Source organism: Pseudorasbora parva, chromosome 16 (assembly GCF_024679245.1).
Source record: "Pseudorasbora parva isolate DD20220531a chromosome 16, ASM2467924v1, whole genome shotgun sequence".
NCBI lineage: Eukaryota > Metazoa > Chordata > Actinopteri > Cypriniformes > Gobionidae > Pseudorasbora > Pseudorasbora parva.
The window spans coordinates 1,754,777-1,778,565 of NC_090187.1; the positions used below are offsets into that span (position 1 = coordinate 1,754,777).

Here is a 23,789-nt window from a genome sequence, read left to right on the forward strand (position 1 = left end):
GAAGTGCTCAGTAGGCGGCCCTTCAGCCCTTCTCCAAGCCTGTCATCGCTGCTACAGGCAGGCATCTGTTAGCTTGCAGTCAGCCAGCTCTGTCCATAGCCTTGAGCATCAGCTTAGGTGCACACACACACGCTGGAAAATCCTTCCTCGTAACAAAGCACATAATGCCCTGCTGTCGTTCCTCTTTGAAACTGAGTGCTCTATTTAGGGTGCAGTCAGAGGGTTGTGCGAGCTGAGGTGAAAAACACAGCAAAACACAACCACTGATCCTCACGAGAACAACCCATTTGTCTTACTGACCTCTGAACGCAGAAAACGCCTCGTGCACACAAGTCAGAGGACAGGAAACCTGAAATGAGGAATAATAAGCAGAGTAACCACCGAAAAGAGACGAAGGACTATAGGAAGAATAACACTTTCTCTATAAATAAGTATATAGCAGATCAATATAAAACTGCAAAACAGAGACTTAACATACACGAGATGTAAAACAAAACGTGATTCGTCAGACCAGGCCACCTTCTTCCATTTCTCCGTGGTCCAGTTCTGATGCTCAACAAATTGAGCTGCTCTGTGTTTTCTGAAGCTTTCTATCAGAACCAGCATTAACTTCTGGAGCAGTTTGAGCTCCAGTAGCTCGTCTGTTTGATCGGACCCCACGGGCCAGCCTTCGCTCCCCACGGTCATCAATGAGCCTTGGCCGCCCATGACCCTGTGGCCGGTTCTCCACTGGTCCTTCCTTGGAGCACTTTTGATAGATACTGACCACTGCAGACCGGGAACAGCCCACAAGAGCTGCAGTTTTGGAGATGCTCTGACCCAGTCGTCTAGCCGTCACAATCTGGCCAAACTCGCTCAAATCCTTACGCTTGCCCATTTCTCCTGCTTCACACACATCAACTCTGAGGACTAAATGTTCACTTGTCACCTAATATATCCCACCCACTAACAGGAGCCGTGAGGAAGAGATCATCAGTGTTAGTCACTTCACCTGTCATAATGTTATGCCTGATCCGTGTATATATAATACATAATCATTTAATGGCAAATAACATGCAGTGAAGTATATTACAATTAAACAATATAAACATTATTTTAAGCTACATTACTTTTGATTATCAAATTTCTGTTTGAAATGGTGAGTGTAAACCTCTTTAAAATCAACGGTTAAACGCAAGTGCTTTATTGTCCACTGTCCACCATTATTTCTGTAGTTTTTGATTATTTATGAATTGTGCGCAACTTCGCAGAGCCAGAAAGAGGTATTTCTGTCCTCATTAGATATTCTAATTAGCAGCTTAATTTTTCCTTTATCATATCATGTTATGTTGATTCCAAATCAATGCAATAAATGTATACATTTTTAATAAAATAGATTCATGCAATTTATATTATTACAGAGAGACATTATCAGAGAGAAACATCTGAAGGCTGATGGAGATTACAGAAGTGTGTCTATGAACAATCAATGCATCAAGGCCAGAGTGGAGAAGTAGGAATGGAGGAAAGCAAGAAAGAGAGATTGAGGTAATTTTACTGTCAGTGAGTTTATAGTCACTCCTCTTTACATAAGCAGTTTACATAAAAAGTTTCTCGCTTTGTCTTCAAAATATAAAAGAGGCTCTGCAGTGGTATTTAAACCTCAGTTTTTATACCACAAGAATGTAAAACAAATCTGTATAATAACATATTACAGGGGTCCTATAATGCCCCTTTTTACAAGATGTAATAGGTCTCTGATGAACCCAGAGTGTGTATGTAAAGTTTAAGCTGAAAATACCCACAGATCATTTTTATAGCATGGTAAAATTTGTACTTTTTGAGGGTGAGCAAAAACTATGTTTCTGTGTGTGTCCCTTTAAATGCAAATTAACTGCGGCTCTCCTCCCCCTTTCAGGAAGAGGGCGGAGCTTCAAGAGCTTGTGTAAGCAGCTCTGATAACCTCACGCAGAACCACACACACACACACACACACACACACACACTGAAATTGACAGAAACTGTTCTGCCTTTTATGATCGAACTGGAGTCGGACAATGATGGAGAGACTCCAGAAGAAGAGAGGACATGTAGAATGAGACAGGATGTTTCTGAAGGGATAGTTAATGAGTTTATGAGTTAATGATCTTCAGTCATTGATTAGCATATTCTGTCATGATAATCTCTAAACCGCTGGTGTGGGAATTGATGAGATGAGCAGAGAATATCTGCTGATGAAGAGAGAACAGGGATAGTTTAGTTTAATTACGGTTATAATATCTGCTGATGAAGAGAGAACAGGGATAGTTTAGTTTAATTACGGTTATAATATCTGCTGATGAAGAGAGAACAGGGATAGTTTAGTTTAATTACGGTTATAATATCTGCTGATGAAGAGAGAACAGGGATAGTTTAGTTTAATTACGGTTATAATATCTGCAGATGAAGAGAGAACAGGGATAGTTTAGTTTAATTACGGTTATAATATCTGCTGATGAAGAGAGAACAGGGATAGTTTAGTTTAATTACGGTTATAATATCTGCAGATGAAGAGAGAACAGGGATAGTTTAGTTTAATTACGGTTATAATATCTGCAGATGAAGAGAGAACAGGGATAGTTTAGTTTAATTACGGTTATAATATCTGCTGATGAAGAGAGAACAGGGATAGTTTAGTTTAATTACGGTTATAACTTTTGTTATCATCTTGCTTTATGACATGCTATTGCATTTGTGTTCGTACTGTATCAATAAATGTGAAAGACGGACGACAGCTTGAGAGATTCCCAAATGCGCTCGACTACAGCAACTCTTCCTCTTCTCCACATGTTCCTGGGGGCGGGGTTATGCAAATGTGCTCAACTACATCAACTCTTCCTCTTCTCTACATGTTCCTGGGGGGCGGGGCTATGCAAATGTGCATTAAAGTTAAGTTAAATGAGTATCGTACATCTATTTTGATGTGTTGACTAAAGCACATGTAAAGCAATTTATTATAGTTTTAACGAATAATAATTGAAGTGTTATTCAATATTACATTTAAAGGTAATACATTTTTAATTGCAACTTCATTATTACAAACGCATGACATACAAGTGCAATATAAATTACATGTAAATATATTTTAGATACCATGCTTGTCAGTACATTCAGCAGTAACTAGGCATTTCTTAACGATGTATTTAAGTCCTAAAACATGGGTCTGAAAAGCACTGTCAAGTTCCTATAATTGCATTTAAAATTAATGTAAACCCATTTTACATTCTTTGCACAATTAAGTAGGCTATATATAAAATCCATAAAATCTTTTTAAAAGTACACTAAAGTGTAATTATACGTTCATAAACAATGCCAGGTTAGCAGGTGCATAAAAGCACAAGCCAAGCAAATGTCTTTACTACAGCAGCTTTCAAATGAAAGATTTAACTACAACCTTGTGCACGATGCACAGATCCGAGTTCAGCTGTAAACACACGTGAGTTTATTTGCTAAAAAGGAAGACAAAGTCAGCTCAGAAAACAACACAAGCTTGATATATTTATGGGTAAAGGCCACATATCACAGTATCTATTTCACTACTGTTTATTTAAGTTCACCCAAAAATGAGCCTGTGATGTTTATCTGCTGACCCCCAAGGGGTCCGAGGTGTAGGTGTGTTTGTTTCTTCAGTAGAACACAAATGTAGATTTTTAACTCAGCCGTTGCTCGTATAATGCATGTCAATGGAGTATATTTCTATGAGGTTAAAAACACACAGACATACAAATACATATTAAACGCTGAGGCTCGTGGAGACACACTGATGTCTTAAGACACGAAATGATCACTTTCTGCCAGAAACACAACAGTATTGGTGTTATTTTTTTTACCTAATATCAGATGAATCTCATCTAGTATTCCCAGCACCATTACTTCCGTCAAAGAAGATCAAAATACCGGCGTGATCATAGATATATACTGTATACGTAGATGCCTCATTAGTGCCTGCACGGATCGGTCAAATTAGGAATCTATATAAATATATCTATGATCATGCCGATATTTGTTTGTATGTCAGTGTGTTTTTTACCCTCATAGAAATACACCCTACTGACATGCATTATACGAGCAACGGTTGAGTTAACAATCTTCATTTGTGTTCTACTGAAGAAACACACACACCTATGACGCCCTGGGGGTCAGCAGATAAACATCACAGGCTCATTTTTGGTCAACTACCCCTTTAATTTTTTAGTAAAATATGACTTTTGATTAAATTTAAAGGATACTTTTATCATAAAGACAAAAAGCCTTGCACTGCATCCAATGCTACCACGACACCACCACTTTTATGGAAGCGTTCCGATTGGCTTGACTAAAAAAAAAATATATAATAATTTGAACAAAATGTGCATCCTCTAATCAGCTTAAATGGACCGAATCTCACGGCACACCGTCGCCCGCCCCGCTTTGAGCCCAGGATGCTTCGCCCATTCACCTGCCTGGAAACCAAAGAGGGATTTTCTTTCTGATCTGCACCCCGTGGAGTGAATCGTGAGTGCCAGAGTGTCCCATTTCAGTCGGCAGAGCGGGTGACAGAAATTCCCTCCAATTCACCGCGGCTCTTCAGATGAACCTGCCACATCGGTGCGAGGTAGAGAGAACGCAAAGGGATCCTCGCTCGACCGGAACAATTTATCTCCTCACGCTACTCAGTCTACTCTCTTTACTTCACTTGTCCTCTCCAGTCACCCTTCCCACTTGTTTTTTCCCCTATTTTTCATTATCTCCCACCTCCTTGGTTAACTTCAATCAGATTCCCCGTAAGAGGGATTTAATTTGCATCTCACGCCTCTCTAGTGCACTCACCCGTCTTATCAGTGCGTTCTTCTTCTGTGTCTGCGACATGCCACGCCACATGGGGTGAAATATAGCCCGAGACAGAGGAGTCAACGCCGCTATTTTAAGGTGAAAAGCAAAATCTCTCAGCATCTCTTGCAGCTCTGTTGTGATGAGGAGAAGTTTGCACAGAGGCAGAGAGAGATGGAATCGCTTAACTATTTGGAAGCGTGCAGACACTTAAACGTATCTATTTTACAGAGCGCAGATCTCCATTAAAGAGCTGTCGTCCCTGGCTCTATCCCTCCTTGATATTGATATTTGTCTAACACAAACGCATCACTTCGCTTCAGAAGGCCTTTCTAAGTCCCTTTCTAAGTCCCGCCTCTCTGAGAGCCTCTACTCTGATTGGTCAGGAAGCAAGCGCTCATTATCATATCTGAATATCAGCTCTTGACACACAGTGATACGAACAGTAACGATGGCGTGCGTTTTACTGCCTCAATCTCATCAAAGTTTATTGTAAGATTATTGTAATGCTCTACTGGGTGGTTGCCCTGCACGCTTAATAAACAAACTCCAGCTGAACGCAGCAGCCTAGAAACAGTTCGTTCGACGATTCCGTCTCTCTAAGCCCCGCCTCTCTGAGAGCCTCTGCTCTGATTGGTCAGAAAGCAAGCGCTCATTATCATATCTGAATCTCAGCTCTTGACACACAGTGATCCGAACAGAGGGGTAATAAAGGAGCCATGTTGAGCAGTTATATGACAGATGGATGTACTTTTAAGGAGTTTAATAAATAAAGCAACTATTCACTGAAATTATAAAGCTTGAAAGAACCAGAACATTTTTAATATAACTCTGATTGTATTCACCTGAATGAAGAATGTCATAAGCATGAGTAAATCATGGGGTCACTTTCACATTTGGGTGAACTGGCCCTTCAAGAAAGTGAACGCAATAACGATTAAATGAACCAAACATCATTTGGTTCCTCTTGCAGTTCTAGTACATTTGTTCTTCTGAGTACTGAAATAAAATACTCTTTGCAATTTTTATTTAGTAGCACTGCGACAACACTACTGAATCTACAGGGCAACCCGATTACATCATGATCGAAAGACCTCTGAAATCAATAATATGCTGTATCCTAAAAAATAAAGACAGAGACAGCGGAGTCAACGCCACTGTTTTGAGGTGAAAAGCAAAATATCTTGCAGCTCTGTTGTGGTGTGGAGAAGTTTTCACAGAGGCAGACAAAGAGATGGAATCGCTTAACTATTTGGAAGCATGCAGACACTTAAGCGTATCTATTTTACAGAGCGCAGATCTCCATTAAAGAGCTGTCGTCTCTGGCTCTATCCCTCCTTCTCTCTTGTTCTCCCTCTCTCGTGTGGGGCAGTCACCGTGGTCTTCTCTAACTCAGTCTGACATGAGAGAGCATTAGGCCAGGAGCTGTTGATGGAGTGGTTGATTGGACCTGTCACCTTTTATTGTGGCGGCGCAGCTGAGCCACGGCTGAGCCGAGCTGTCACCGAAGCCGCACGCTTTCCGCGCCCTCACACCGCATGTGCACTTTCAACTCCGACCTCGGCCTTGCACAACCAGTCCCTGAAGCTCACGGTCAATATGGATGACAATCAATCAACGGCTGAGGGATAAACTTGAGAGGAAGGTGCAGTCGATGTGCGCTGAATCTGCTGTTGTGGAAATCAAAATGTTATTCGTTGTACGCTGATTAGCATGGGTCAGGCGGATTCTATAAAAAAGCATATTTGTTCATTTACAGGCATTCAAAAGTAGAAGCGTATTTCAACCCCATCTCACAGAAGAAAAAGTGAGATCTTACTGAGGTGGTGATTTCGTATTAATTCACATCGGGTGAAAACTAGCTTCCGTTGACCATACCTGTCAACATTTGGGTATCATAATATATGGATGTGAGATGCTGAAGTCGCAGTTACAAAACGTACCAAACGCGTGACTGTCCCCCACCTGCTCTGCAGAAAATCACATTCGCTGTCCCATTGATCAAGGTACACTCTAAAAAATGCTGGGTTAAAAACAACCCAAGTTGGGTTGAAAATGCACCGACCCAACAATTGAGTTGTTTTAACCCAATGGTTGAGTTGTTTTAACCCAATGGTTGAGTTGTTTTAACCCAGTGGTTGAGTTGTTTTAACCCACTGGTTGAGTTGTTTTAACCCAATGGTTGAGTTGTTTTAACCCAGTGGTTGAGTTGTTTTAACCCAATGGTTGAGTTGTTTTAACCCAGTGGTTGAGTTGTTTTAACCCAATGGTTGAGTTGTTTTAACCCAATGGTTGAGTTGTTTTAACCCAGTGGTTGAGTTGTTTTAACCCACTGGTTGAGTTGTTTTAACCCAATGGTTGAGTTGTTTTAACCCAGTGGTTGAGTTGTTTTAACCCAGTGGTTGAGTTGTTTTAACCCAATGGTTGAGTTGTTTTAACCCAGTGGTTGAGTTGTTTTAACCCAATGGTTGAGTTGTTTTAACCCAGTGGTTGAGTTGTTTTAACCCAATGGTTGAGTTGTTTTAACCCAGTGGTTGAGTTGTTTTAACCCAGTGGTTGGGTTAAATGTTGCTTAAGACAACCCAATTGCTGGGTAAGAACAACTTAATCATTGGGTTAAAACAACCCAATTGTTGGGTCGGTGCATTTTCAACCCAACTTGGGTTGTTTTTAACCCAGCATTTTTTAGAGTGTATTTACACGAGGGTTATGGTTTTTGGCAGGAGTGCCTCCCGTCTCTATCGTTACGTCCATCATCCGTCTCTGTTTTGTTTTTTCCCGTGTTGTCACTCGTCATCTGACCTCACACACTAACCTCGCGACAACGGCCACCTATATTATTGTAGGCTACTGCAGATGTTTTTGTTTTTTTCCTTCGGTATTATTATTTTTTAATAACGCACGTTAAAATACGGGATACATACAGGAAAATACTAATACGGGAGGCCGGCGGGAAAGAAGGGTAAACTACGGGACTTTCCCGGCCAAAACGAGATACTTGACAGGTATGCTTCCGACGCTCATGCTTATAATAATCATGCACTAGTATTGATGCTTATATAGTAATCTTTATAGTTATCTACCTTGGTGTGAACAAGCCTTTAAGAGCTAGTTCTTTTTAGACAATCCAAAACATATTGAGTATTACAATCCTGAAAGTATGAATTTTATGATCTGATTGGTTTTAAAGGGGGGGTGAAACACTCAGTTTCAGTCAATCTCATGTCAATCTTGAGTACCTATAGAGTAGTATTGCATCCTTCATATCTCCGAAAAGTCTTTAGTTTTATTATATTTATAAAAGAAATATGGGCTGTACCGAGTCTTTCCGGAAAAAACAGAGCGGCTGGAGGCGTATCGTGTGGGCGGAGCTAAAGAATGACGAGGCGTATCGTGTGGGCGGAGCTAAAGAATGACGAGGCGTATCGTGTGGGCGGAGCTAAAGAATGACGAGCGCACACAAAGCAGTGACGTCCTCAAGCGTGGAGATGAAAACGTTACCCTAAATAAACCATCGCTATCAATCAGATTCAACTAATAGATCCAGAATCAGATCCGGAGGATGAAATAAATTGAACAGGAGAAGCAGCAGCAGCAGGACGTCCGTCTCTGTGGTATGGACTGTATTTAGTGGCCTGTCAACATTTGTGTGTTTACTCGCAGTTTATGAGGACATGATTCGGTTTATGGACTATTGTATGAGACTAAACCTTAGCAGTAGAAAGCAGAACGGTTTTGCACGTCAGACTAGTGTAACGTTATACAGAGAACAACAATGGAGTCCGTTAGCGCATTTGAATGACGAAGCACGCTTTGTGAGAACGCTAGGTTTATGTTTGGGTGGTTTTACAATAATCAAACTGACACCTATAGTGGTCAGCTAAACTAATGTATTTAAACACACACCATAGATCGCATGCTCCATTGATAAATTAACTAACGTTATACACGATCATGTCGTTTACTGATGTTTACTCACGCGACGATAGCCGACAGCACAGACATTTGAAGCAGTTTTACTCACCGGCTGCTTCCAAAGCAGGACCGAACCTTTATCGCTGGGACCGCTCCGTCAGAAACACACTTCTTTGGTATGATTTGGTGAAGTCCTGACAGCAGTGGCGTGGAAATCCACTTTTAGACGCGACTGAAGCGATGTTTTGAAGCTTCCCGTCATTTCTGCGTTCAAATCGGTTCAAATGCAGCGCTGCCTTCCCAGAATGCTGTGCTGAAGCGTTGAAGTCGCTCGACGTCACCCAGAGGAATAAAGTGGAGCGCGGCGCGGACTATAACGACAGAAGTGTTCACGGACGAGTGGATCTGCACCTGAGAGTGTTTATGGGCGTGCGTTTCCTCTCTCGCTCTAGTCACGCGCGCGCACCCTACCGGGAGAAGAGCCCGTACGGCCCATACAAGGACCTTCCGCTCTATTAAGGCGGGCGTACACTTTGCGAATTCGGACACTCGGAAGGTAGTGAGTTATTGCAGACACTACGAGTCATTTAATTTGATCATCGCATCAAATCAGCTGGTACACGGTATGACACCACAAGCCGGCCGCGATCACACTAGTTTTCGTGTACACAGACACCGGAGCTTTCAATGTTGTTGCTATAGCTTCAGATACAAAAAATAAAGAAAAAATGTGTGCAAATGATTTGTTGAAAAGCAGAGAACAGTAGTAGCCATTCCTTTTAACCGAAACAACCAGAGGGAGAGAGAAAGTGTGTGTGTGTGTGTGTGTGTGTGTGTGTGTGAATGCAGTATGTTTGCAGCCACTGAGCTAATAATACTCATAGATTGAGCCTATGTGACGTGCTTGTGCATGATTTGGCAATAGGGGACAGTCATATGCTGGTAAAAATCGGGCCGACTCCCCAAACTTTTTAAACATGTTTAAAATTTATCGTAAGTTCGGGAGGTGCTCTTAACGTGCTCGGCTCGTCTCGTATTTCCTCTCACACGGTGCGAGCCGTGACCATACGAGCATCCACGATGTCCATGCGATTTCTCCACAAAAAAAAATCCTCTGCGAGTTCGTACGACAGCAAAAATAGCACCGTGTACGCCCGCCTTTAACGTCAAGTCGACCCATACTCGAAAAAAACTCTCCGAAACTTGTGAGAAACCGGAAGGAGAATTTTTGACACAGAAATACTCCATCAAACGCCAACATTAGTTTTTGAAACTTTGTCTATGTTTAGGATGGGAATCCAAGTCTTTAACAGTGTAAAAAGCGCAGATGGGAGTTTTACTTACTCAAACATGTTCTGAGGGCTGAAAGGAACATGATTGGTTTAAAGATTCAACCAATGAAATTGAAGCAGAGGCAGGATCAAGTGTTTTTTTTTTTTTCCAAAAATTGGAGGGAATTCTACAGATATCGTTGATAGACCGTTGATGGAAGATTGCGCTTGTCAGGTAAGTGAATTTACGATATATATATATATTTTTTTATATAATATATTTTTGTATATAAACAGAAATAACTTAATTAACTTAAATATCGCATCTATACCAGCAAGCAGGCTCCTGGTTGGTTAACGCGTCGCGCGAATTGACGACAAAGTTCAGATTTTTCGGCCTTCAGACAATGCACAAACGCAAATGAGGGAGAATCGCGTCCATCGCGCCGTGCGAAACGCGCCGTAGGACCTCCAGACGCGCGTCAACGCGCCTTTCCATTGACTTAAATCACTCGCGCCAGACGCTCTATCTATGTAACGTTAGACCAGACGCGATCTTTTTTCGCGTCGCGCTGTGACGCATTTAGTGCACTATATGCTGCTCTTAGGGCTGTGGTACTCAATAGGTTCATGGTGTTATTTTTAGTGTACTATATGCTGCTCTCAGGGCTGCGGTACTCAATAGGTTCATGGTGTTATTTTTAGTGTACCATATGCTGCTCTCAGGGCTGTGGTACTCAATAGGTTCATGGTGTTATTTTTAGTGTACTATATGCTGCTCCCAGGGCTGTGGTACTCAATAGGTTCAGTGTTATTTTTAGTGTACTATATGCTGCTCTCAGGGCTGCGGTACTCAATAGGTTCATGGTGTTATTTTTAGTGTACTATATGCTGCTCTCAGGGCTGCGGTACTCAATAGGTTCATAGTGTTATTTTTAGTGTACTATATGCTGCTCTCAGGGCTGCGGTACTCAATAGGTTCATGGTGTTATTTTTAGTGTACTATAACGTATGCTGCTCTCAGGGCTGTGGTACTCAATAGGTTCATGGTGTTATTTTTAGTGTACTATATGCTGCTCTTAGGGCTGTGGTACTCAATAGGTTCATGGTGTTATTTTTAGTGTACTATAACGTATGCTGCTCTTAGGGCTGTGGTACTCAATAGGTTCATGGTGTTATTTTTAGTGTACTATAACGTATGCTGCTCTTAGGGCTGTGGTACTCAATAGGTTCATGGTGTTATTTTTAGTGTACTATATGCTGCTCTTAGGGCTGTGGTACTCAATAGGTTCATGGTGTTATTTTTAGTGCACTATATGCTGCTCTCTAATACTTATTTTTCACATAAAAAAGTTAAAATTGTAAAAACAACAACAACAAAAAAAAGACAAATCTGACCGTGTGTGTGTGTGTGTGTGTGTGTGTGTGTGTGTGTGTGTGTGTGTGTGTTTGCGTTAATGTAATTCAGTTCCATAAAACCACCGAGTGCAAAGGTCCTTTCGGCTCTGCTTGCAGGTTTAATTTTATCTTAATATGTGATGCTTTACGATTGGTGCCAATGTTCTCTATAGGTAATGCTAATGTCATTCAATGTTTTAATATCAGCTTATCCCTCTACTTTAAAGGAGCATTTCTTTCTGAGAAAAATGAATGGTAAGTGTGCATTTTCTTTTGTTATGTGTATAGTGCATTTTTTAAGTTAGAGGCTATCTGCATACAATGTATCTTAATTAACAATGATGGGGAAACGGTGAAGTCTACAAGTAAAGTTTTTATAGGCCTGTATTTTCTGTAGAAAATGTTGTTCTGTGATGTTTGCACATTATTTTAACACAAAAATATAGAATACTAAAACAATGTAGTTAAAAAAATGTAATAAAGTGGAAAATAATCATTTATGCAGTTTTACAAATTATGAAGTCTGGAGGACTGCATGGAAGATGCATCGGAAAGATTGGACCTTATCCACTGTACATGGAGAGTTTTGAGTCTCTCATTGAAAACAACCAAGTATCTGATGAGGTAACATTTCTCTTTTATTTTATAATTCAACTTGTGTGTAAGAAATGTTTAAGTTCACCCTAGAGCTGAACGATTCTGCTCTCAGGGCTGCAGTACTCAATAGATTAATTTTACTGTTATTTTTAGAGAACTATGCTTTTGAAATATCACTTGTAATGTAGTGCTTTTTCCTCACTCTTTGTTATTTGTTTGATGGATCCTTAGATCATGGATGCCGTGTTCCATCTGTTCAGCAGGGTAAGATGTTAACTTAACTAATTTGAACACATATTCTATATATGGGGAAGATGCCAGTCTACCTTCAGTATCATCATCCTACAGATATGTGTGCTAACATAAATCTATCACATATTGCATCATGAAAATGTCTTCACATTTTACGATAGATATTTTTGCTATGACCCACCCCTATCTAGGAGTAATTTCAATACATACAATAATTATTGGAACAGTACCAGCAACAATGGTCTCTCCATTCACAAGTGTTGCTGTTACTGTTCAGATAAGAATTTATCTTTTTTCCATGCACTTTGTTGATCTTGTTAATTATTGTACTTAAACTTTGTACTTGTTTAAAACATCTGTAGTACTTGAATAATTATTTGGAAAATTATTGTCAATAACTTTTTAAAATTCATCTATAAGCGGCCAAATGTTTTGGCCATTAATAACCAGACCCTGGGTCACATTCTGGAGGGTGACGCCCGGGCAAGGAGCAGTTATTTTACAAAGGTAAGAAGTGCCCTGACAACTTGAAAAGCCAGTTCTTAACAGTTTTATGGGTACACTGTAACTAATATAGACACAAATTCATTGCTAGTCTAACACAATAGTTAATTTGCTCATGTTGACATAAAGATATAGCATACAATTTACTTTACATTTGCATCTCCTTTTAAGAAGAACATATTTGAAAATATAACCGAGGTTGTTGGACCCTTTTTGGAGGACGGAAATCATTGGACGTTTTTTGTAAGTTACTCACCAATTAATTATGTGTATTATAAACATGTCGGGCATATTGGCTCCTAGTGTAACATACTTGTATTTTCTAGCACTGCAACATATCGGATTGCTCTATAACGTACCTCAATTCACTTGGGGAAACGGATGTCAAATATAATAAATTAGCAGAAAATTGGAGGTAAGGGCATTTAATCCACTCAAAAAACTAATATACATGATGTTTTTCTATAGAAACTTTATTTTGCACATCTACTTAACATATTTTAATCTGTATCTACATTTCAGCACATTTGCTGCATCAAAAGGCCTCCAGGGGCCATGGAAAAGGGTAGTGAGGAAGCATAGCTTGCAGCAGGATATAATTTCATGCGGTGTTTTCACAGCTGTGGTAAAATGCGTTTAATTTATTATTGTTCGTATTATTACTATTGCAACAAATCATTGTCAGTTTTTTAGATCATGAAACTGTTGTCATTTGTAATGATATTGTATATATTCCATATGACTAAATGGTTTATTGGTTTTAGATAGAATGGCCTTTTCATTCTACCACAAAATTACAATTGATTATGGCATTGAACGTATTATTCTTTCTGGAACACCTTTAGTTTGCTGAGGCCATTCTAGGAGGCTCAGTGGGGTACATCGTGTGCTCTACTGTTCAGGAAGAGAGGGAGCGTCTAGCGACATTTCTTTTCACTTCACTTGGTAAGTGCCATGCCCATGAATGAATTCAGAGTTCCTATTGGTTGTTTCCTGTTGAAAGATTAACAATGAAGCAAATATGTTCATGTGTTTTAGATAAGTCAGGTATTTGTGGTATCTGTCACCACAAGGTACCCAGGAAGAACAAGGCAAGTGATGCAAATGACATCTAAAATATTTGAAAATAAGACTGAAGAGATCAAATTGTTTAATTAATTGGGGAGTAAAAAAAATAAATGTTCCACAGAATTGGATAACCTTGATCTAACCTTTTTTCATGGAATCGATATTTCTAGGAAAAATGTTCAACCTGTCTGGTAAAGATTCATAAAAAGTGTCTACCTGGGAAACAGGAGGATGCAAAGTGTCTTTTTTGCAAAGGTAGCACATTTTGGATTGAATGACCCTTGTGACTTCATTATAAAACAATCCTTCTAATATTACATAGTTTAGGGTTAGTTAACCCAAAAATGAAAAAATGCAGTTATTAATTTACACTCATGTTGTTCCACACCCGTAATGCAGAGTTTACAATGCCGATTGTAGCCCTTTTTTTCTATCATCGACAGGTTTTGTGTAATCGCCGACAAATGTCGAAATCATAGTCAAACGAGTGACAATTATGCAGTGTCAATTATCGATCAGAGAATCGCTGACAAGTCACGAACTCCCATGAAATATTCTGCATGCTCAATAGTTGATGCATCAAATGCATCACAAACTTTCTGGAGTTTATCATTTTTAATAACAATTCCAGTCTTGCCTGAGAACTCCGGTCTGACACACGTTTGATGTTGCATTGTTTCCTTGTCACATCTAGCATGTGTTTGGTGTTGAAGCATACTTTTAGATTTGTCGGTGATTCTTCTTATGGTAATAGTCATGCAGTGTGAAATACCCTGGCGCTAATAGAGGTCTCACTGAGCCAACAGATTTAATTACAAATATCTTAATTTGTGTTCCAAAGATGAACTAAGGTGTTATGGGTGTGGAACTAGTGACATACATTTTAAGGCAAACCAACCCTATATGGCATTTTACAGGCTGATAAAATATTACTAAAATTCACTAATATATAGTCTGTTCACTGTTATTTTATTGTTATAACTGTTATAATATTATGTCTAAATGTATTAATTATGTTAGAAGACAGCTCAGCAGAAAAAAACAAAGCAACTAAGGGACAAGACAGCTCAGTAGAAAGAAACGAAGAACAAGACAGCTCAGTAGAAAGAAACGAAGAACCCGAGGGACAAGACAGCTCAGTAGAAAGAAACGAAGAACCTGAGGGACAAGACAGCTCAGTAGAAAGAAACGAAGAACCCGAGGGACAAGACAGCTCAGTAGAAAGAAACGAAGAACCTGAGGGACAAGACAGCTCAGTAGAAAGAAACGAAGAACCTGAGGGACAAGACAGCTCAGTAGAAAGAAACGAAGAACCCGAGGGACAAGACAGCTCAGTAGAAAGAAACGAAGAACCTGAGGGACAAGACAGCTCAGTAGAAAGAAACGAAGAACCTGAGGGACAAGACAGCTCAGTAGAAAGAAACGAAGAACCCGAGGGACAAGACAGCTCAGTAGAAAGAAACGAAGAACCTGAGGGACAAGACAGCTCAGTAGAAAGAAACGAAGAACCTGAGGGACAATACAGTGCAGAAGAGAGAAACCAAGAACCTGAGGGACAATACAGTGCAGAAGAGAGAAACCAAGAACCTGAGGGACAATACAGTGCAGAAGAGAGAAACCAAGAACCTGAGGGACAAGACAGTGCAGAAGAGAGAAACCAAGAACCTGAGGGACAAGACAGTGCAGAAGAGAAAAACCAAGAACCTGAGGGACAAGACAGTGCAGAAGAGAGAAACAGAACCAGTGCCAGAATTGAGGGACAAGACAGCTTAGGAGAAAGTAACCAAAATGAAGGATTTCCGGAAGAAAGCAGCTCAGGACTCAACCAAGTTCAGACAGGTAACAGTTTAAGTAGGATCTTGGACAAATACAAACTTGCTTAAATGTTTGTGGACACTTTTTCCTTCATAAATTTGTATTTTGGTAGGTATTGAGGTATTATGCCATGTGCAGCTGCTCTGTAACTGCTTTATCCTCTGGAAGGTTTTAGCCATTGTAAACACGGCAGTGAACAATGTGATTTGTGTTGTTTTGTGTAGTAAAGAACCAGTTTAACGCTGATATAAACACTTTAAAGTTGGTATAAAGGAAACCAGGATAAACACATTTTATGATGCTGTAGACGAGTAAAAAAACCCAATGCATTTATTTGGCAATAGACATAGCAATTACTTTTAACGTACATGGGAAGCATGCTATGCGGTGTTGTCATACTAATACTGTTGCTCTTCTTTTTAAAAATTGTATTCGCTCTCCCAGGGGGATTCCTGGTGGAAAGTGTTTTAAAAGTGTCAGACGCGCACCAAACAAAAAGGTAAAAAATAATTAGTAAATAAAAAATGAGAAAAAGACTATTGCTTTAAATGGGTTATTAATTATAGCAAATTATACTGTATATCAATTATTTTCATTCTTTTCTTTGCATAACAATAAATTCAAATCCTAAATTCAAAGGATTCAGTTTCGTTTGTATTCGGATGCATCTGAGATATATATATGTATATATATATATATATATATATATATATATATATATATATATATATATATATATATATATATATATATATATTATTATTATTTTTTTTTTTTTTTAAAGATAAAGCAATTCTGCCTTTTAAAGAATCATTATATTGTAATGCATTGATATTTCAGATACCTGGTCACACCAGAGGAGCTACAGAGGAGGTGCTCTCCTCCAGAGAGTTACTCAGCAAACACAGTTGTGGCTTATTTACGCAAAGCAAAGGGACAAAAAAAGAAAATCACAGAGAAGTTGGTGGAGTTGGAGGTGAACCCCTCAAAGCGTACCAAGTTAACATCTCAGTGCTCAAAACTTTGTGAAGGTAAAAATGTATTAGTAGTAATCACTAAGATTTCTAAGATCAATATCCTTGTTTTGTGGTTTTGGATAATTAAATCATACGTTTCTTTATAATAGTAATGTTTTATAATATAACTTTTACTATGTGTAAAGATAAGATAATTATTGATTAATTAATCGTTTTTGTACCATTCTATGCAAACTCACTTTTGTATGAGAAACATCCCAGTAGATCAGCAGGTTCTGAAATATGACACCAATAACCAGAGCTCTTGATCTATATTTGCATTTTGTTGTTGTTTTGTTTACATTATGCTGCTGCCATATGATTGGTTAATTAGATAACTGCATGAATATACGGGTGGTGTTAATAAGGTGGACAGCGAGTGCATCCGCATACTTTGCTTTTTTTGTACTCCTTGTAAGTTGGACATAATTACAATAATTACAGACATAATGATGTTTAATTGTATTTTAGATGAATGCAGTGATCTGGCTGGTGACATAATGCACTTGGCAACAAAATTCATCCCCCAGAAAAAAGTGGGTGAAGCCTTATTAGAAGAGGGGAATGTCCATGCAGCCATGGCCAAAACAGAAGACTGCAGGTAATCTAATAACAATTTACTGCTACACTTGGCGTTACAGGGATGGTTTACCCAAAAATTGTAATTGTCAAAATCCAATGGCTCAGTGAGACCTCCATTGACAGCAATAGCACTCCCTTTTTCAATGCCCAGAAAGTGACTAAAACATTTGAAAAACTATAGGGGTGACTACAGGGGTTTAACCTTATAAAATCTTATGATAGGCAATCTCAAAACACTGCTTCATAAGCTTCAGAGCTTTACGAATCAGTGGTTCAGCGCACCAAAATCAGATGTTTCAGATAAAATCACCCACCACTAGATATTGTGGAATAAAGTCATTATTTTGGGCTCTTCATAATAAAAAGGTTAAACAATTACCTTGCTGTCATTGGAGAACTCACTGAGCCACCAGATTTGAGCAGCAATACCTTAATTTGTTTTCTGAAGATTTAAGATTTAAACTAAATAGCTTTCTCTATTTTCTTTTGCAGGAAGACCATGAAAGATCTAAAGCATGCATTAGAAAAGAACTGGAAAACATTTGACCTGGCCACACATGGCCTTGGTCCAGCTGTCATTAAGGGAACCTTTTCGATTATTGATGCATGTCTTAAGGAAAAGATGAAAGCATTGAAAACCACAGTTGAATAAGGATTCCAACACTTTATTTTGTCACTTGCAGTTTAAAATGCTTGTTTCTTTATGTACAAAAAATAAAACATTAAAAAAAAAAAAATTCTTCTTTTAAACTTGCAGTTAATATTTGTTTCTTCACTTTGTTATTATACAAAACATCTGTCCAACACACATTGACAAAAGTAGTAGCAAGAAAAAAAAAACATGTTTTGGATAGGCAAAAGCAGTTGTATGAAAAGCCATGAAGCCACCATTTATTATCTCTCTACAAGATCAACCACGTTTCTTCTTCTTTTTGACTGTGTAGGTGACAGCGAGTACTTTTGCTTTTTTGACCCTTTGACGATAATTATGAAGTGCAGTCACTTTTCTTTTTCTTGACAGTTTACTAAACTGTGAAAAAACTAACTTGTGCGCTCTTTCAACTAAACTGTACACTTCATTATCCTCACAAAATGTGTCAGATTTGCTCCACTCATGGAGATCTGTAAGCATGGCTTGTATTGTAACCTGCTTTCTCTCGCTGGATCTAAAGCAGTGTGAATCATCAGATACGTTCGGACAAGATGTTGGATACAGAATGTTATGAACCAGTATACATACACATACCTCCCCATGGCTATTTGCAACACATGTGCAAAATTTGGTCCCTTTACAACTTACAATTTCTACACTCCCATCAAAATGATAGACAGTAAGGTTTTCATTGTCCCTCAGGTAGGATTCACTGTCAACAATGTTTTTTGCTACTTCTGCCCTAAGATCTTGAACTATGAGTCCTTGTTTCTCTGCAATGTTCTGTGAGAAAAGTAAGTGTTTGCACAAACATCCACATTGGAATCTTTTGCAATCACATTTGTACATGACCAAGTCCACACTGTGATATTGTGTGCTTGTGTCGGGTGGAACCAAAAACACTCCATTTTTAATCTCCACTTTTTCACCCAGGCCTTTTGCAATCATAGAATGGGCAGCATTGGTGGTCTCTTCAGTGATTGCTCCTTTGATTCGTCCAGTTTCTGTGAGGTCATCCAGGTAACTGAACAATAAAATAAGAACAAGGTAGAACAATGGTAAACTCCTACAAAAATTAAGGGGGGGGGGGGGGGGGGGTCATTTAATAATGTGCTTTACGGGATTGAGTTTTGCAACATTAAGCAATGCCGTGGGAGCTGACAGAACTTTTTAATGATTGTTTTCATGAGTGATATGTGCTAAGGAAAGATAATGTCATAGCGAATAGTGAATGCTTATTCAAGAGCTTCCTTTATTCAAACACGTTGATAATGGCCAACAGGTAGTGGCCAGAGGTATTGTCTATGCAATATGATCACATTATGAACGTCACATGATTTCTGTAATTGGCCATAACAATTTAGCACCATAATGTACCTGTAATATTTTTGGACATCACCACACAGCAAGCGAAGAAGCTGATCAATCCGGCTATTTATTCTTCCCTTAAGGAACTGGTACTTCATTGTAAGAAAAAATCTGTGAACAAAATTTTAACTTAAAATATCTTTAATGAATATTTTTCCCGATTATCGTGGTATTTAAAATGTCATTTGAGGGCATGGTGTTATAATTTTAGTGGCTTACCTCTCTGCCTTGTTGTTGGTTTCGCTGTTATGGTGATAAAATGATCTGCCAAAATTGGACCATAAATCACCAAAACGAATCCACTGCATTTTGAGGTAGGTTGATACATGAGAACTACCTAGACATGCATCAAGCTCCTCACACTTTCTGGCTGACATGCTGTTGAACTCTTCTTCCTGTAAAGAAAAAGACACAACATTGTAAAGTTATGCCACCGTATGCTTACACATTTAAAGGGGCAGTTCACTCAACATTTAAAATGGTCATTTTGTGATAAAATTGTGACTTTATGTCAAACCTACTTGACTTTATTTCTTCAATAGAACAGAATATACATTTTGAAGGTGTTAAGGTATATATCATTTTTCATGTAATAAAACTTAATGCCCCACAGACTTTCATATTCTATTGGGCGGAAATGAAATATTGTATTGCAAAAAAAAACAAAAAAAAAACATGAATATGGATTGACATGAAGGTGAATAAAAAGTTTTTTTTTTTTTTTTGTGGGAATGTTTTTAAAAGAAATTTTCACACAAAGTTACACATAATATAAACTTGACCAATCCCATTGAAATCTATAGTATAAAACTCAAGATTTATTTCCATGTAATGAAATGATTTATAAAGAACGATTTATTATATAAAATTATTACCGTTAAACAGGATTTCATCGCCACCATTGCTTGAATCACAAGATTCCGCTGATTCACAGGCAAGTTCCCTCCATCTCTTTTAACCATCCACCTATGAACGGCCTACACAAACATTAAAAGGCTAGTCATATAATGACCTTTGAAAAAAAACTGTATTTGTAAAATTAATAGGTCTGTGACTTTATTTTAACTCAGTACAGCCAATTAAAGGCCAGAGATTCTTTCCAGTACAAAAGATTTATAACAAACCTACCTGGAGTACATGAAACCAGCAAAGAAGGACCTTGGTTGTTGGAAAAACTCTTCTTATGGCATTGAGTTCCTTAAGGTCACGGTCAATCATTATCGACCTACATTATAAGGAATTGAAAATGGATGAAGATGTGTCAGCAGTTTGTAAAATGAACAGCTTCTGTAAAAAGGTAGATTAAAATTTATGGTCTTTAAATTGTGTTCCATCCAATAGTAATGTTTGTACAAAATACCTCAATACATCAGCACATTTTGCTGCCAAATTTTTACTACTAACTCTACTGTTTTTTACTTCTTACCTGGGAAGAAATCCAGGATTGTGTTTTGCAAGCTTTTCTAAGCAGAGAGCAAGTATGTCCCCTGATTCTTCACTAATAATAAAGTAAGCAAATGGGACTGCTCTTCCAATACTGTTGGTCAAAAGAAGCGCATAAAATGCATAACCATATGATGTTATGGCTTTGTAAGTAGCGTCCATGAATACCATGGTATGGGGATGTTCGCTTAGTAGATCCTTTTGCCAGGGTGTCTGCACTACAATTACTAGTGGTTGATTTTCACTCAAAGGCTGGTAGTAACAAATGTTTTCTTGCAGCTCTGAGGTGATCAGCTTGTCCACACTGATGCAGTCTTTCGCATCAGGCAAACTCAGAGCATTATTGGTCTTCTTGATTAAGCGAATATCTTCAGGTGTAACATAATATCGCCGATTATATTTGTCCTTATGTCCATGACGCTCTGCCCAGTCCACGCATTTTAAAAGAGTTTCTGAATTTGACATTCCTTGATAAAGCCACATTTCAATAAAGGCTAATAACTCTGGGTCAATGCGATTTTTTACTCCCTCTACTTTCATGCAAACGTTATGTCCATTGTGTTGCAGCATTGTGTTGACCACAGCACCAGAAAAATTACAATCTTTGATGATTTTAAATGACACGTAAGCTTTGCAAGAATTAGCGCGTGTCTTTGTTGGTTCTCCTTTGCTTTTCCCACTTGCTTTGGTCGATCTTTCACATGCAAAGTAAAAGTAGTCTTTATGTGTAGACACAGGGGACTTGAAGGTACTTTTTGTTTCCTCCTCCAGTTTCTTAATGTAACCCTGCATGAAATCAGCCTCCTCCCCAGAAAAAGGTATGACATCTTGAATGACTCTGGCATCCCTTACTTTCTTTAACTTTCTCCGTATCCCTTTAAGCCAAATATTCTCCATTTAACCTGAAAAAGTAATAATAAAATATTTGTTAATATTTTCTGTTTTAATATAGTGCACTAAAAATAACACCATGAACCTATTGAGTACCGCAGCCCTGAGAGCAGCATATAGTACACTAAAAATAACACTATGAACCTATTGAGTACCACAGCCCTGAGAGCAGCATATAGTACACTAAAAATAACACCATGAACCTATTGAGTACCGCAGCCCTGACAGCAGCATATAGTACACTAAAAATAACACCATGAACCTATTGAGTACCACAGCCCTGAGAGCAGCATATAGTACACTAAAAATAACACCATGAACCTATTGAGTACCACAGCCCTAAGAGCAGCATATAGTACACTAAAAATAACACTATGAACCTATTGAGTACCGCAGCCCTGACAGCAGCATATAGTACACTAAAAATAACACCATGAACCTATTGAGTACCACAGCCCTGAGAGCAGCATATAGTACACTAAAAATAACACCATGAACCTATTGAGTACCACAGCCCTGAGAGCAGCATATAGTACACTAAAAATAACACCATGAACCTATTGAGTACCGCAGCCCTGAGAGCAGCATATAGTACACTAAAAATAACACCATGAACCTATTGAGTACCACAGCCCTGAGAGCAGCATATAGTACACTAAAAATAACACTGAACCTATTGAGTACCGCAGCCCTGAGAGCAGCATACGTTATAGTACACTAAAAATAACACCATGAACCTATTGAGTACCGCAGCCCTGAGAGCAGCATATAGTGCACTAAAAATAACACCATGAACCTATTGAGTACCGCAGCCCTGAGAGCAGCATATAGTACACTAAAAATAACACTGAACCTATTGAGTACCACAGCCCTGAGAGCAGCATATAGTACACTAAAAATAACACCATGAACCTATTGAGTACCACAGCCCTGAGAGCAGCATATAGTACACTAAAAATAACACCATGAACCTATTGAGTACCACAGCCCTGAGAGCAGCATATAGTACACTAAAAATAACACCATGAACCTATTGAGTACCACAGCCCTGAGAGCAGCATATAGTACACTAAAAATAACACCATGAACCTATTGAGTACCGCAGCCCTGAGAGCAGCATATAGTACACTAAAAATAACACTATGAACCTATTGAGTACCGCAGCCCTGACAGCAGCATATAGTACACTAAAAATAACACTATGAACCTATTGAGTACCGCAGCCCTGAGAGCAGCATATAGTACACTAAAAATAACACTATGAACCTATTGAGTACCGCAGCCCTGAGAGCAGCATATAGTGCACTAAATGCGTCACAGCGCGACGCGAAAAAAGATCGCGTCTGGTCTAACGTTACATAGATAGAGCGTCTGGCGCGAGTGATTTAAGTCAATGGAAAGGCGCGTTGACGCGCGTCTGGAGGTCCTACGGCGCGTTTCGCACGGCGCGATGGACGCGATTCTGCCTCATTTGCGTTTGTGCATTGTCTGAAGGCCGAAAAATCTGAACTTTGTCGTCAATTCGCGCGACGCGTTAACCAACCAAGAGCCTGCTTGCTGGTATAGATGCGATATTTAAGTTAATTAAGTTATTTTTGTTTATATACAAACATATAAAAAATATATATATATCGTAAATTCACTTACCTGACAAGCGCAATCTTCCATCAACGGTCTATCAACGATATCTGTAGAATTCCCTCCAATTTTTGAAAAAAAAAAAAAAACACTTGATCCCGCCTCTGCTTCAATTTCATTGGTTGAATCTTTAAACCAATCATGTTCCTTTCAGCCCTCAGAACATGTTTGAGTAAGTAAAACTCCCATCTGCGTAAAAAGCTCAGTATGCAGGAAACAGCATTTCACCCCCCCTTTAAGGATTGTATTTCAAACCACCGCTACAGACCTAAGTTTTGCATCCATGCCAAAGGATGAAAGAAAAAAAAAATAGCTGATCGATGAGATGATAATGGCCAGTTTGATTTCCAGCACTTGTCAAAGGAGATCCAGTGCATGAATGCTAATGATTTGTACAGGTGAACCATATCTGTGCATGTAAACCCAGACACGGCTTTGGAATGACATGCTGGTTAATGGAAGTGATGTCTTTGTTGGCTTGAATTTCTCTCTCATACCTCTCAGCGCAAAATAAATGGAGCTGTCCTTTCAGCTCTGGGTCAACTACCCGTC

At 38.9% G+C, this 23,789-nt stretch overlaps 1 protein-coding gene and 1 long non-coding RNA gene across 2 annotated transcripts; one reads left to right on the plus strand and one right to left on the minus strand.

Moving 5' to 3' along the window:
- The first annotated feature begins 10,236 nt into the window (after positions 1-10,236).
- Positions 10,237-12,027, plus strand: LOC137043389 (uncharacterized). The gene is made up of 3 exons (XR_010898464.1): positions 10,237-10,248; positions 11,639-11,666; positions 11,917-12,027. It is a non-coding gene; the product is annotated as an uncharacterized lncRNA (long non-coding RNA).
- Positions 12,028-18,013: 5,986 nt separating this feature from the next.
- LOC137043764 (uncharacterized) lies at positions 18,014-21,173 on the minus strand. Its single transcript, XM_067420180.1, has 6 exons — positions 20,692-21,173; positions 20,394-20,490; positions 20,141-20,242; positions 19,485-19,660; positions 19,275-19,376; positions 18,014-18,921 (listed from the first exon to the last, which is right to left on the minus strand). The coding sequence occupies exons 1-6, from the start codon at positions 21,171-21,173 to the stop codon at positions 18,156-18,158; spliced, it is 1,725 nt and encodes a 574-aa protein (XP_067276281.1). The 3' UTR covers positions 18,014-18,155.
- Between the last annotated feature and the right edge of the window lie 2,616 nt (positions 21,174-23,789).